General features: G+C 34.3%; 1 protein-coding gene across 3 annotated transcripts in view; it reads left to right on the forward strand.

The window, feature by feature from the left end:
* The first annotated feature begins 250 nt into the window (after nt 1-250).
* Nucleotides 251-15,458, forward strand: part of LOC115233032 (neprilysin-4-like) — an 18,983-nt gene continuing 3,775 nt past the window's right edge. For 2 of the 3 annotated variants that reach the window (XM_029803242.1, XM_029803244.1), the window contains exons 1-13: nt 251-592; nt 1,807-1,918; nt 2,013-2,215; nt 2,675-2,826; nt 3,039-3,212; nt 3,529-3,677; nt 3,782-4,020; nt 4,124-4,384; nt 4,451-4,653; nt 4,713-4,892; nt 5,034-5,245; nt 5,335-5,557; nt 9,259-9,435. In XM_029803242.1, the coding sequence (XP_029659102.1) occupies nt 1,812-1,918; nt 2,013-2,215; nt 2,675-2,826; nt 3,039-3,212; nt 3,529-3,677; nt 3,782-4,020; nt 4,124-4,384; nt 4,451-4,653; nt 4,713-4,892; nt 5,034-5,245; nt 5,335-5,557; nt 9,259-9,435 (2,280 nt within the window). In that variant the 5' untranslated portion in view covers nt 251-592; nt 1,807-1,811. Of the gene's footprint in view, nt 593-1,806; nt 1,919-2,012; nt 2,216-2,674; nt 2,869-3,038; nt 3,213-3,528; nt 3,678-3,781; nt 4,021-4,123; nt 4,385-4,450; nt 4,654-4,712; nt 4,893-5,033; nt 5,246-5,334; nt 5,558-9,258; nt 9,436-15,458 lie in introns of those variants that run through there. The other variant, XM_029803243.1, reaches the window with a different exon arrangement.

Below are 15,458 nucleotides of genomic sequence, written 5' to 3' on the forward strand. Positions count from 1 at the left end.
TTTATCTATTGTATATATAAATACGTTAAGTGGTAAAAATGTTATATAGAAGTTGAAACGGGAGATAATTTTGCGGGTGTGCGTTACAACGGGAAGGACTAATAACGATGAGGTCACGCATAGAATGTGAAATACGGCGTATTGCGTTATTGAACGATAACCGCAAGTTATTAGGGTCGATTGACGAGTAACTCGATGTAAGGAGCGCGTAAAACGTTCCTCGCCGTGTGCGTGCGCGTATAAAGCCATGTCTCCGGCTTAATTGTTGTACTCTCGCTATTGGTGTTGCACGGGCGATCTTATGTGTGTAAATTACTCCCGTACAAATGTCCGTTTGACAGATTCATTCTCTCTACATAAACACTCACGTACTCGACGTTCCATTAATACTCGTGCTTTGATCGGGCACGGGTAATAATCTGTCTAGTTTCTTCGACTTTGGCGCGCATTTACATCTTTCGTTCGTTTTCGAAATATAGATTTCGTGTGACATTATTAAAAGAATACGTTGTACACACCGAGATTTGTTGATTTAAAGTGCGGATTGTACTGTTTGCAAGAATAAGTTAAATAACTTCGCTGTAAGAACTTGGTAAGTTTGCTTTTTTTTCGATAGATCACACACACACAATTATTTTTTTCTCACAGTACCTGGATAGAAAATGGCTAAAAAATTTTTAATCTACAAAAAAAATTTTTTAGATCTCTTGATTCAAAAATTTAAAGTAAATCTATTCTTTTTCAGATTGAGATTTGCTTTTGAATATAAAGTAAATCTATTCTTTTTCAGATTGAGATTTGCTTTTGAATATAAAGTAAATCTATTCTTTTTCAGATTGAGATTTGCTTTTGAATATAAAGTAAATCTATTCTTTTTCAGATTGAGATTTGCTTTTGAATATACATATTTGAATTTCCTTGCATATTCTTACGTACAATGCTCGCATCAGAATTTATTATTATGTTCTTTAATTAAAATTTTTTTAGTTAATCTTTAATTACTTATGTATTTATATGACAAGTCAATAAGCAATAAATGCTATATACTGTAAGATAATTGAGTAGAGTTCTTTTATTATTTTAGCATAATTGATTTCCTTAATCTTTGAATTCACGAAATATAGCTAGTCTAATAATTTTTTTCATTTTTTTGATAGTTTTACTTTTATAGGAAAGAATTTATTTTATTGTATGTTCTTATATATAATCGGTTATTATATTGAGAGTAGAATAGTAGAGGAGGTAATAGGTAATTATAAGAATATGTTACAAATTTTTTTTTGTGATACTTAATTTTTAGGATTACATAAATTCTATAATATATAAAAAGTCCAGACAAAATATATTTTTCTATTTCTCTATATCCTTTGTACAAATTAGCAAAAAATAATGGAAAAATAGATATGTAAAAAAATAATTATCTTCTATATACTGCTTTTAATTTTTACTAAGATGGATATCACATTAGATATCAGCGGACGGGGCACACGCGATATTATACTATGATAAATCCTGTTTATTTGTTCCGTCTTCTTACTAAATGTTGTCAAACTCCTTATTTTCAAGGTATATACGTTATTTATGTTTATCTCATCAGCCGATACTTGAATAATAGCTCATTCATCGCTTGCTCTTCATTTATCTCGCTCAGCGATTCTGCGGTCAGCATAATTTTATGGGACAAGTCTTAAAAAATAATATCTCCGTATCATTTATACGCTGCTCTCGATCAGATTACTATATAAACGCAATTTATTGTATATTAATTTTTATCTATAGTCATGACATGTATATGATTATTTTCAGAAAAAATGCGAAGTGGCAGTAGTTTGAATCAATTCAACGACGATGACTCCTTTAGTGGTGGACCATGCCCGTCGTGCAAATTGGCAATTGACAAGGAGACTGGTAGACTCAAGTGTGTGTCAAGTTTTGCATTGTCTGTTTCCTACAAATTTCAGATTAAATTTCCCGTATTTTTATAAAGTGAGTGACTTTTTCGCACAATGCAGATGGTGTACTGGCGGAAGTGAAGCGTGGCGTTTTTGTGTCAAACTAATGCTTCTGATACCCGCCGTATTGTTACCGATTACTATAGTGTGTATTGCTCTGTCGCATTTTCAAACTACAACCAAAGTCTCCGAGCCGCAAACATTTCCCATCTACGAAATGCAGGAACAGGATGAACAAAAGATTAAAGATGACATCTCTTGGTGTAAGTTTTATGGTCGCGAGTATATGATAGTTGTACAAACACCGAAACAAAATTAAGAATTTTTATTATTACCGATAAACATACATGAAAAAATTTGCAATTTTTACTTAACAATTACTATAATAAAATCAAATTTATTTCAATAATTAAATGGCATTTTGATGAAATATTGAACACATACAACATATACACACACAAGACATAATGCAATGCAAAGCTAAAAAATTAATTAGTTTTGTTACTATTTGCCATAATGATAAATAAAAGACATATATGAAATAGCATACATATATAAAACATAAATCTCAATATTATATCAAGTTATATCAAACTGCATTATAAAAAAGGAGATTATAGTCTCTATATTTTGAATTATTCCATAATGCATAATGGAGATGAAAGATGTTAAATTACAGATTCTTGAAGAATGTCTGTGAATGATTAATTTTACGTTATCAGCTACCAGTCGCAATGACGTAAAGCATGGAGCCGAAGAAACCGAAGACGAGGATCGAGTTTTACTCCCCGATATGAAAACGAGTTACGTACCTGTAGACATGCATCCTCCGCTTCGATCCGCGTTCCAGCGACGGAAGAGAGACATCGATGGGGTATTTTATCTCCAAGCAAATTCAAAGCAATCTCAAACTTAGGTTTTAATTTGAAAATTTGAATTCCACCTTTTTTCTTTTCTTTCCTCTTCTACCGTCTCTTCATTATTCGTTCTTTCTTTTCTCCCTGTCCTGTTTCCATATCCTTAAGTCTACATTTATCTATGCACGGCACAAGCAAAAAAGTGTATTCCGAAAACGATTCTTTTCAGGAGAATCGCACGAGGAATGGTATCGAATCGGGCGATCGAGTAATGTCCTCGTTATATCCACATTTAATTAATGGCAAATTGACAGATTCCTTTTTGAGCAGAAAATTAGATAGGAAAAATGATACGGTGGAAAGATCCTTTTCAGATAATGTGAATTATATCGAAGGAATAAAGGTACATTAGTATGATGATCTTGCGCTTCAGAAATTTAGTAATACTCTCACAAAAGAATATTGGTAATTCTTAAATTACCAGAAGCATATTTACTTAAAATTAAATTTAAGAAACATATTTTAAATATTTCTTTTAATTATAAATCTACAATACTTTCGATATTTTCTTACGATATTACAAGAATCCATCCGAGATATTCGGTCATTTTTAATTTGCAACAACTCTTTTTTTTTGCATTTTATGTATGAAAGGATAATTTGAGGCTTGTGATTACTTTGATTGAAAAATTCGTTCATTTGTCATCAATGTTACATAGGTGAAGGATGGTGACATAATCGGAATGAGCAACGCGCAGAATGTTAATGAAGAACTAGATAATTTCTTAAGCGATTATTATCTAGAAGTAGAAGTTGATGATACATATGAAAGTACTGGAACAAACAATCATCATTATTCCGAGTCAATGTAGTACTTCAATCAATACTGATCCGTTATTCTGATATTATCTTTTATAGATTTCAATTAGTTTTTTTAATCACACGCATGATGAATTATTTAATATATTCCAGAAAGAATGAAGAGACGATGCCATATTATAATAATAAATACGAGGGCATAGATATTGAAGAACAGTTGAAAGAGGAGTCGGTTTTGAGAAAGGAAGATAGATTCTCTATTTTCACCAATGATACCAAAACATGGTTGTCAGTGGCTGATAGACATGATGCTATCGAGGATGACAAAATGTCCGATTTTCATACATTCTGGAAAGGCGAAGGAAATATTAAAAGTATCAGAGAGACTCGAGGTATATCTCGAAAATATCTCTTTTATAATTCCGCACTGTTATAATATTCGTCGATAAAACACTGGCAATATACTAAAAATTAAAAAGAGTTTATTGAATGCAGCACAAACAATGCTGAAATATATGGATAAGAGTATAGATCCGTGTAAGGATTTCTATCAATACGCTTGTGGTAATTGGGCGAAACTCAATCCTATCCCGAAAGACAAGGCTGGCTATGATACCTTTGAGATGCTGAGAGAATCACTGGATTTCGTACTCAAAGAATTATTAGAGGAACCGATATTGTATAATGTCGATGAATTAGATGCTGATGACGCTACGGTAAAGGCGAAACATTTGTTTCAAAGCTGCATGAACTACGGTAGGTAGGCATAGACATTGCACAAGTATTTGCGCGAATTACTTAATATGACAAGAATGTGGCTAGAGATTTTGGAGCAACGTATGGAAAGACCACTTATCCAACTTGTGGACGAACTTGGCGGTTGGCCGATTCTAAGGCCAGACTGGGACCCCGACAAATTTGACTGGCTTCTCTTGACCGCAAAACTTCGATTGTACAATAACGACGTATTAATTTCAGAATGGGTGGGTCCAGATATTAAAAACAGCGACAAATACGTGATACAGGTAACAGGCAACTTATATTGTCGTGTCTTGCCACAAGTATCAAAAGATTTCTTTTACAGTTTGATCAAACGTCACTCGGGCTTCCTACGAGGGACTATTTCCTTCAACCGTCTAACGCGGTTTATCTAGAGGCTTATAAGGATTACTTAATAAAGATTGCAACTTTACTCGGTGCATCTTTAGATAATGCGACCATGCATGCTGAAGAATTGATTAAATTCGAAACGCAGCTCGCGACAGTACATACCATTCATTATCATGCACATTTGCATATATGTATATCATGCGCGATATACATTGTATATCGCACACGATATACATATTATATATAGTTTTGCTCAGACTTTTGACGCTATAATTATTGGCCTTGGATTTCATAGATTACATCATCATCCGATGAAAGACGAAATTTTTCGGAGCTCTATCAACGAATGAGTATAGGTGAACTGAAGACACTTGTGCCGCAAATTGATTGGCATCGTTATTTATCGATCGTCTTGACCCGACAAGTAAATTTTTCTGAGCCAGTCGTCGTCTTCGCGTTGCAATACATTCAAGATTTAGTTGTTTTACTTTCAAAGACACAACCTAGGTAATATACTTTATAACTTCCGCATTTTTCTATATACATTTTGTATTTTCAATACGTAAAACGTTAAAAACAATTCGTTACTTTTATAGAATAGTGGCGAATTATCTTTTATGGAGATTTGTGCGGCACAGAGTGAACAATCTAGATGATCGTTTCCAGGAGGTCAAACAAAAATTTTATCACATTCTATTCGGTAGAGAGCAAGCGCCATTAAGATGGAAAAACTGCGTAACCCAAGTCAATTCCAATATGGGTATGGCGGTTGGTTCAATGTTTGTCAAAAAATATTTCGACGAAAATAGTAAAAACGATGTGAGTATCTCCTGAGAGAGTAGCCATAAAATTAAAGAAATGGAATATAGATATACAGGGTGGATCATTAAAAATGTTACAACCTAATATTGCTGAAACTGAACGAGATATGAAAAAATAATTTATATCGACATGTTCAGTATAAAGGTAGACATCATATAATGGAAACGATTATTTTATGAGTGGAGGCGTTGAGGACATTTTAAAGTCAACTTTATTTTTTTAAATGGAACCCCCTATTTTTTATTGCATATCCTTGTAATCCTTCTTGAGACCTTTTTCAAAACACTATATTAAAATATTTTTTCATTAAATATTTTTTGAGTTATTTTATATCTTATTCTGATATATTTTGATATAAAATATAAAATATCTCGTAAAATATTTAGTTTTTGATAATCTTACCGTAATACTTTTATGTACAGAATAATGAGACAAATCAATTGGTATAAAGAAAATAATTGTTTTTAAGAAAAAGTATGTAATTACAATGTATTGTTTTTTTAAACAATTATTTTTTTTTTCATCAATTGATTCATCTCATTATTCTGTACATAAAAGTATTACGGTAAGATTATTGAAAACTAAATATTTTACAAGATATTTAATATTTTATATCAAAATATGTCAGATTAAGATATAACCCAGTGAGAAATCACAGATCGAAAAGACGGCTATTAGACGTCTATAGATGTTTATAGACATCTAATAGACATCTAATACGCTATAAATATTTTTTCGATCGGTATTTCTCACTGGCAAAATAACTCAACAAATACGTAATGAAAAAATAATACTTTATTATAGTGTTTTGAAAAATCTCAAGAAGGACTATAAGAATATGCAATAAAAGATAAGGTTTTATTTAAAAAAATAAAGTTGACTTTGAAATGTCCTCAACGCCTCCACTCATAAAATAATCGTTTCCACTATATGATGTCCCTCTTTGTACTCAACATGTCGATATAAACTATTTTTTCATATCTCTTTTAGTTTCAGCAATATTAGCCTGTAACACCTTTAGTGATCCATCTTGTATACAGGGTGAGGCATCTAAGAGAGGCCACCCGAATAACTCCCACAGTTTTGGAGATAGGAGAAAATGTTTGAAATAAAAGTTGTATGGTATCGAGGGGAAATCTTGTGGAAGTGAACATTTTTTTTTAGGTGGAGGCGCTTAGGAGATTTGAAGGTCATCTTAATTTTTTAAAATGGAAACCTCCTTTTTTTATTGCATATTCTTGTAGTTTATCTCGAGAGATTTCCAAAACACTATAATAAAGTATTTTTTCATTAAGTACTTTTCGAGTTATTTTATATTTTAATCTGACATATTTTGATATAGAAAATAAAATATCTCGTAAAATATTTAATTTTCGATAATCTTACCGTAATACTTTTACGTACAGAATAATAAGACAAATCAATTAGTGTAAAGAAAAAAACAAATAATTGTTTTAAAAAATACATTGTAAATAATTACATACCTTTTCTTAGAAACTCAAGGTCAAGTCCATATTTCCATCATGTAGCCCCCTCGAAATCATGTAACTTTCGTCTGAAACATTTTTGTCTATCGGGCTCAGTTTTCGAGATATTCGCGTGGATTGATTAAAATGATCCATTCTACATGTATATGTATATGTGTTGTATACAGGGTGTCCGATAAAGATTGTCCCAACGCTCGTGGGCGGGTAGTAAATTGAACAGAAAAGTCCTGTAACATTTTTTTCTATAACGCTTAATAAAGGAGTTATTATTGAGTAGTCTGCCAATCAGCGTCGATCTTTAGCCGCGCTCTTGGTAGTGTGCGTGAACGCTCCATCGCTACAGCGGCATTACCAGGCGGGCGGCTCACCGATGTGCGTCCGGCTAAAAATCAGCGCTGATTGACCAGACTTTACTTAATAATAACTCCTTTATCAAGCGTTATAGAAAAAAACGTTACTAATGAAGTGAGGGGGGGATTTAAGGCGGCAGGAGGCACGAACCAAGCATCCATCTCTTCCGTGACAGCGGCACTGTCGTGTCTGTGTAGGGCGTTTACACACTTCCTCAGCCCGACAAATAATTGTTAGAAAACAACATTTGCGACATATTTTGATATAAAAATTAAAATATCTCGTAAAATATTTAGTTTTCGATAATCTTACCGTAATATTTTTATGTACAGAATAATGAGACAAATCAATTAGTATAAAAAAATAATTGTTTTTAAGAAAAAGTATGTAATTATTTACGATGTATTTTTTAAAACAATTATTTGTCTTTTTCTTTCCACTAATTAATTTGTCTCATTATTCTGTACATGAAAGTATTACGGTAAGATTATCGAGAACTAAATATTTTACGAGATATTTTATTTTTTATATCAAAATATGTCAGATTAAAATATAAAATAACTCAAAAAGTACTTAATGAAAAAATACTTTATTATAGTGTTTTGGAAAGCTCTCGAGATAAGCTACAAGAATATGCAATAAAAAAGGGGAGTTCCATTTAAAAAAATTAAGATGACCTTCAAATCTCCTAACCACCTCCACATAAAAAAAATGTTTACTTCCACAAGATTTCCCCCTCGATACCATACAACTTTTATTTCAAACATTTTCTCCTATCTCCAAAACTGTAGGAGTTATTCGGGTGGCCTGTCTTAAATGCCTCACCCTATATACAGGATGAGTCATAAGTATGTTTTAAAACTTCGTGAGCATGTTCCTGGATAAAAGGTATGAACAAATATTCTTATAAACATTAGGCCGAAAATGCTTTGTTATCGAAATAATGAACACAAATAGGTATTAAGTAATAACTTTATTTAAAAAAGCCTTCGTTTCTCCAGGGAGGTAAAGAGGGGTTATTATAAATCTCGAATTGAGATTATATTTAAAATTCTTGGTATAGCACCAAGTAAATTTCGTGCCCTGTGCACATAATCAGTTTCATAGAAAACTTACTTTTCTATGAAACTGACGCACTACCATCCGCGTTCTGGCTGTTATTTAGCCCGCGATTATTTGAAATTTGTGATCTCACTTGAGAGCCTTAATTTCTTTAAATTGTTTATTTAAAAATTTCAGGTGGGTATTTTTTGGGTTTATAAGAGATGCTGAAAGTGTACCTTGTTACAATAAATTAATGAATCAATACTAAAACTGCCTCAAATATACTGACTTGATTGTAGGTACCTTGTCTCTTACTGTACTCAAGTACAGAGGTTTACATTAAAACCTCCTTCCCCTTTCTTTCAGTGAGTTCTAGTAGCGTGTGCTGGGGATCGATTGTGTATCTTTGAAACAAAGTGAAAATTACAAAAGTGAACAAATTTACTAGATTTCGACAAATGAAATCATAGATACTCTAATGAATTTAATCACTTTTATAATTTTCACATCGTTTTAAGATACACGATCAACCCCTTAGTAAACAAACACTATCCCAGAATCAAAACATTAGAGACACAACATCGTGGAAAAAAAGAATCTGATCTGAAACTCAAACATTATGAAATCTATTTGTGTCCACATTATTCCGATAACGAAGCATTTTCGGCCTAATGTTCATAGGAACATTTGTTCATACTTTTTATCCAGTAACACACTCACAAAGTTTTAAAATATATACTTATGACTCTCACCTGTATATGTATATATTATTACTACTGCATGTAAGTTGAGAGGACACGTTTTCTTCATTAATAGACATTATCGATGACTCGAGAGATACAGCGATCATTTAGAGAATTACTTGATAGAACCAGTTGGATCGACGATGATACAAAGCGTTTGGCGACTGAGAAAGTAAATGCTATGTCGCTAAGAATCGGTTATCCAGATTTTATCCTACAGCAACATCTATTGAATGAACGTTACAAGGATGTAAAAAAAATATACTTTTATATCAAATATATATACAGGGTGTCCGGTAATTTTTGACACACCCGAAGTGTGAAGGTTGATTGGCTCAAACTGAATCGAAAAGTCCTGAACTATTTTTTTTGATAACGCTTAATAAAGAAGTTATTATTGAGTAAAGTCTGGCCAATCAGCGCCAACATTTAGCCGAGCGCACCGGTCGGTGAGCCGCGCGCCGTAAAGTGTGCGCCGCCGTATACTACCAGGCGTGCGGCTCACTGACGTGCGCCCGGCTAAAGGTCGGCGCTGATTGGCCAGACTTTACTCAATAATAACTCCTTTATTAAACGTTATAAAAAAAAATGGTAAAGGACTTTTCTTTTTAGTTTAAACCAATCTACCTTCACACTTTGGATGTGTCAAAAATTACCGGACACCCTGTATACATATATTTTATAATAGACATTATACTTAATGTATACAGGGTGTATCCTAAAAAGTGGGAAGTATTGCAATGAGAGATTCAGGACACAAAAATAAGAGAAAAAATTCATATAAACATATGTCCGATATGACCGTGTTTTCAAGTTATAGCTTGTTTTATTTTATGTTACAGAATTAAGATAATTACGGTTACAGGAAGTGCTCAAAATGACTACCTCTAACTTCAATACAGGCTTCAACACGTCTCATCATAGATTGTCTGACTTTTTCAAAAATTCCGGGTATTGCTTGAATTTCCCGGCAACCATCTTCAACACGTTGACGAAGTATCTCGACGTTGTCAATGGGTGTTTTGTAAACAATGGATTTTAGATGCCCGGAACCTTTTCATTTGTTTTACTGTGCCCCCGGGCGCGATCGGTATCGATAGAGTTATTTTGGTCAGGCGAGCACGAGCTCGATCGTAACGAACTACAAAGCGAGTGCATACTCTTCCCAATTTAATTTGTTTTTTTTTCTTTTTAATAAAATCTGTGCATTATTTACATATCTTATTTGTATCAAAACGACGTTTACTCTCGAATTCGGAATTTATAAGATTAACCAAGCAAATTATTCTTCGGCAAAAGCTTTTCTATTTTTACTTTCTGTCCGGGTAAATAATTCTGTCAACGCTGTACCATCGCTACCGTAAAACTTTTTGCCAAGACAAGCGGATCGACAGTCCTGGACAATCTCGTCGCGCTTGAAATAAAAACGATCCATATTATATACCATACGATTCTCGAGCGAGACGATTGCTCGACAACCGGGACAGAGCGTAGTGTTGGGCACGTGTGCGATCACGTCATTAGGACCACCCTTCGCGGTGCATTTTTTCAAAAGCGTAATGGTGCTTCGTGCGCGGAACATTTAGCCCGGGCCCACGGTAAATTGTCCCGGGCCCCGGAGGTGCGACTGCAAATGACACCGGTCGGCAACGTGCCCCGCAAAATTGCGACGCTCTAAGCCAAATCTCCGCCAGTCCGCGAATATTCGCACGAATCTCCATGCACGCTTTTCTGAACGTAACACCCAGGCGAAAGCCTGGTGGCTTTCGGGATTCCAAAGGGGCCCCGTCGAACGGGGGCGCAATATATATGTTTACGGCATTTATCGGACGCACGGAAATGCAAAATGATCCGCGAATTACGCGCGCGGCTAAACACGCCGGTGATGCAACAACAATAATGTTTGGAACTAACTCCTCGCATGCCACGATACATTACAAGGCACTTGTAATAATAACAGTAATAATATTAATAGCAATACTAATAATCTTGCATTACCGTCTGTATTGTACGAACCGCTCGACAACTTGCTCCGTGGAAAGTAACAAAATTTTTGTATTTATGTGTAAAGAAAAAGTGTAAAGAAAAAAACAAATAATTGTCTTAAAACATACATTGTAAATAATTACATACTTTTTTCTTAAAAACAATTATTTTTTTTTTTTACTAATTGATTTGTCTCATTATTCTGTACATAAAAGTATTACGGTGAGATTATCGAAAACTAAATATTTTCCGAGATATATTTTACTTTTAAAATCAAAATATGTCAGATTAAGATATAAAATAACTCAAAAAATATTTAATGAAAAAATACTTTATTATAGTGTTTTGAAAAGCACTCAAGATAAGCTACAAGAATATGCAATAAAAAATGGGGGATTCCATTTAAGAAAACATCGATCATATTAACCTCACCTTGAAAAGGTCATTCAAGATCAAGTCCATATTTTTATCATGTGGCCCTTTCGAAATCATGCAACTTTTGTCTGAAACATTTTTTCCAATCTCTTTTACTTTAAAAGATATTCAGCTGTATCACTTAAAATGATACATCCTGTATATATATATACGAGGACTGACAATTAAGTTCGTAGAAAATATTTATTACAATTACAGAACACACTTATTCGTTATCTAATAGCGTTTTCGAATGAACAGATTAAGACAACCCAGATCAATAAATCACTATATTTTACTATGAATTCAAGCCTTTTATTGGCAGAGACGATGCAATGACGTCATTAATCGCTCTCAGAGCCATTAAACCTGCTACCTGCTACATTCGAAAACGCTATAATACACGGTCCCCTTTAAAATAGTCCCTTCCTAAAGCAATGCACTTGCTCCAATGTTTTTTCTATTGCAGGAAGCAGTCTTCAAAATCATTCTCCGTGAGGTTGTTTGGAACACGCGTCAACTATTCCATCTCCGCTCGTGACCCCTAATGACGATTCTTCATGTCTTTCTTGATCTAGAGGAATAAAAAAAAATCGGTGGAGGTCAGATCGGGCCCCCTTGACTTTTTTCTATTCCCCAAAATCAAGAAAGACATAAAGGATCGTCATTGGGGGTTACGAGCGGAGATGGAATGGATGACGCGTGCCCTAAACAGCCTCACAAAGAATGATTTTGAAGACTGCTTCCTGCAATAGAAAAAACATTGGACCAAGTGCATTGCTTTAGGAAGAGACTATTTTAAAGAGGACCGTGTATTAGATAAGGAATAAGTGTGTTCTGTAATTGTAATAAATATTCTCTACGAACTTAATTGTCAGTCCTCGTATACTCCGTCCAGCAAGAGAACAACCACGGTCTGCACATAGGCGGACAAAGTGGGGAGAGCGTGGCGCGCTATTCGGTACCGTAATTAATATTATATAAAAGAAGGTTAAGTTATTATATTTAATGTATGTATTTACTTGCGCAACCTATGATGCATTGCAAAAAGCCGCGAGAGCTAATAACATAGACTGCGGTCGGGAAGACGCTAGAAATGTTTCGAAGCGTTTGATTGACCAATCAGGACAAAAAGAGTAAAGATTTATTTATTCTGATTGTTTAATGCAACGCTTCGAAGCATTTCTAGCGTCTTCCCGACCGCAGCCATAGTTTACCTTATTTAGCATCTCTTTTCAATAGTGACTGCGCACAATCAATTCTTTATATTGCATTATGGATTGCGAAAGGTTCATAACTTAACCTTCTTTTATATAACCTTACCGTATATATAAATATAGTACGCCCGAGCTCAATTATAATTTCAATGTGATATAAAAAATCGAAATCGTTGTATTATATTTAAATTACACAGTTGAATGTTTATGATTCACAAGATAATTAATAATAATAATATATTTTTATTAGAGATCGTTCATATTATGGAGAATTTTAGATTTTGGGGGACTTTGTGAACACTTTACTAGCAGAAAACAAAAACAAAAAAAAGAAAGCAGTACGGCAGTGTGGAAGGGAACTTTCTAGGCGTTTCGTGAGGAGAGAACTGTCCGAAACGGACGAGCTTTCGTCCGATCCGTGGTTGTTCTGTCACTGGACAGAGTATATATATATGTATATACAGGGTGTCCGACAAGTAAGTGACCAAACGAAAGGTGGAAGTAGATTGGGTCAAAGTGAGTCGAAAAGTCCTGAACCATTTTTTTATAACGCTGCTCATAAAATTATTCATCAATAAAATTATTGTTGAGTAAAGTCTGGCCAATCAGCGCCAACCTTTAGCCGGGCGCACGTCGTTGAGCCGCGCGCCGTGAAGTGTGCGCCGCCGCATATTACCAGGCGCGCAGCTCACCGATGTGCGCCCGGCCACCGACGAGATACTATTAAAGATCGTCAGCCCTGGGTAAAATTTTGTGACCATCAAGTGGACCCGATGGGCCCGGAGGTAATTGAAAAATGTTGACATTACCGACCGTTTGATTGAATCGAAGATAATTACACGAATTATTTAATTCATACGGTTATTTTACTTCATCCAGTTATTATTTTATTATCGAAAACACCGACAAGATATCATTAGAGACCGATGGTCTTATAAGATTTAGCATATTACTGGAAAAAAACTCGCCACGCGCTAAGTAAATCTTTGCATTGTCGATAATAAAACAGTAAATTTACAATAAAACGTTTATTTTGTTGTTCTTGAGGCAGTTATACAGGGTGTCCCAAAGCACCCTTGACAACGCTCGTGAGCAATTAGAGCACAGTAAACTGAACAGAAAAGTCCTGTAACATTTTTTTCTATAACGCTTAATAAAGGAGTTATTATTGAATAAAGTCTGGTCAATCAGCGCCGACTTTTAGCCGGATAAAAGATCTATACATTTTTGATAATAAAACAATAACTGGATGAACTAAAATAACGCGCAGCGAGCTTTTTTTCCAGTCACACTAAATCCCATGAGACCACCGGTCTTTAATGATATCTCGTCGGTGGCCCGGCTAAAGATCGGCGCTGATTAGCCAAACTTTATTCAATAATAACTCCTTTATTAAGCGTTATAAAAAAAAAATGGTTCAGGACTTTTCGACTCAGTTTGACCCAATCTACCTCCACCTTTCGTTTGGTCACTTACTTGTCGGACACCCTGTATATATATACAGGGTGATTCAAAACAACCTGATGTTCTAATGTCCTTGAAATGTCATATTCTTGAGCGAATTCTGATACGATTTTTCTTTTCACAAAATTTTGTCCGAAGCTTAGTTTTTGCGTTATAATTGAAAATAGTTAGCACCTTAGGAGTTTATTACAACGGGCAGACAAGGACGGCGCAACGCATCACAAGACTCACTTCATAATTTCACAATAAATATCACTAGAAACATATTACTGTTCTTACTGCAGTACTTTATTATTACTCGCAAATATCAATTTCCACACAAATTAAGGCATAAAATCCCACAATAAATAATATTTATTGTAAAATTGTGAAGTGAGTCTCGTGACGCGTTGCGCCGTCCCTGCCTGCCCATTGTACTGGACTCGTAAATAGATAACTATTTTCAATTATAACTCAAAAACTAAGCTTCGGACAAAATTTTGTAAAAGAAAAAATCGTCTCAGAATTCGCTCAAGAATATGACATTTCAAGGACATCGGGTGTTTTGAGTCATTCTGTATATATACACCGTCGAACAATTAAGTTTCGAGACTCGCTTCGCATTTCCGAACGTTTGATCCGTTTTAGGGGGTTATTCACAAAACTCAATACTCAACACGTGATGCAAGTTTTAAATTATTTGGTTCAATAATTAATGAGATACAGTCACGCGAAGTTGTGTTACAAAATTTTGTTTAAAAATCGATATAATGGAAGGAACGCTTGACAACGCGCCAACATTAAATTCTGCGTTAAATTAGAGATGCCGCCAACAGAAATGTTACAAATGATTCAACAAGTCTACAGAGAGTTAGCTATGCATAACGTTTCGAAGATACAGATGACATTAAAAAAACGCGAATCAAATTTTGAAAGGACTTGCTTCAGAAGACTATCAGAGCTGCTTTGAGCAATGGCGGAGACGTTGAACTAATAAGTATGCCGAGTTAGGTATTAGTGACTACATTGAACATTTATAACATTTCTGTTAGCGACTTCTCTAATTTAACCACAGACTTCTATACATATAATATACTAGATTGCTAACAGCGATGTGACAGGTGAAGCTAAGGCAGCCATTTACAATTGGGCAGATATATATATATATATATATATATATATATATATATATAAAATATAAGATATTATACAT

Source organism: Formica exsecta, unplaced genomic scaffold (assembly GCF_003651465.1).
Source record: "Formica exsecta isolate Colony F162 unplaced genomic scaffold, ASM365146v1 scaffold156, whole genome shotgun sequence".
Taxonomy (NCBI): Eukaryota; Metazoa; Arthropoda; class Insecta; order Hymenoptera; family Formicidae; genus Formica; species Formica exsecta.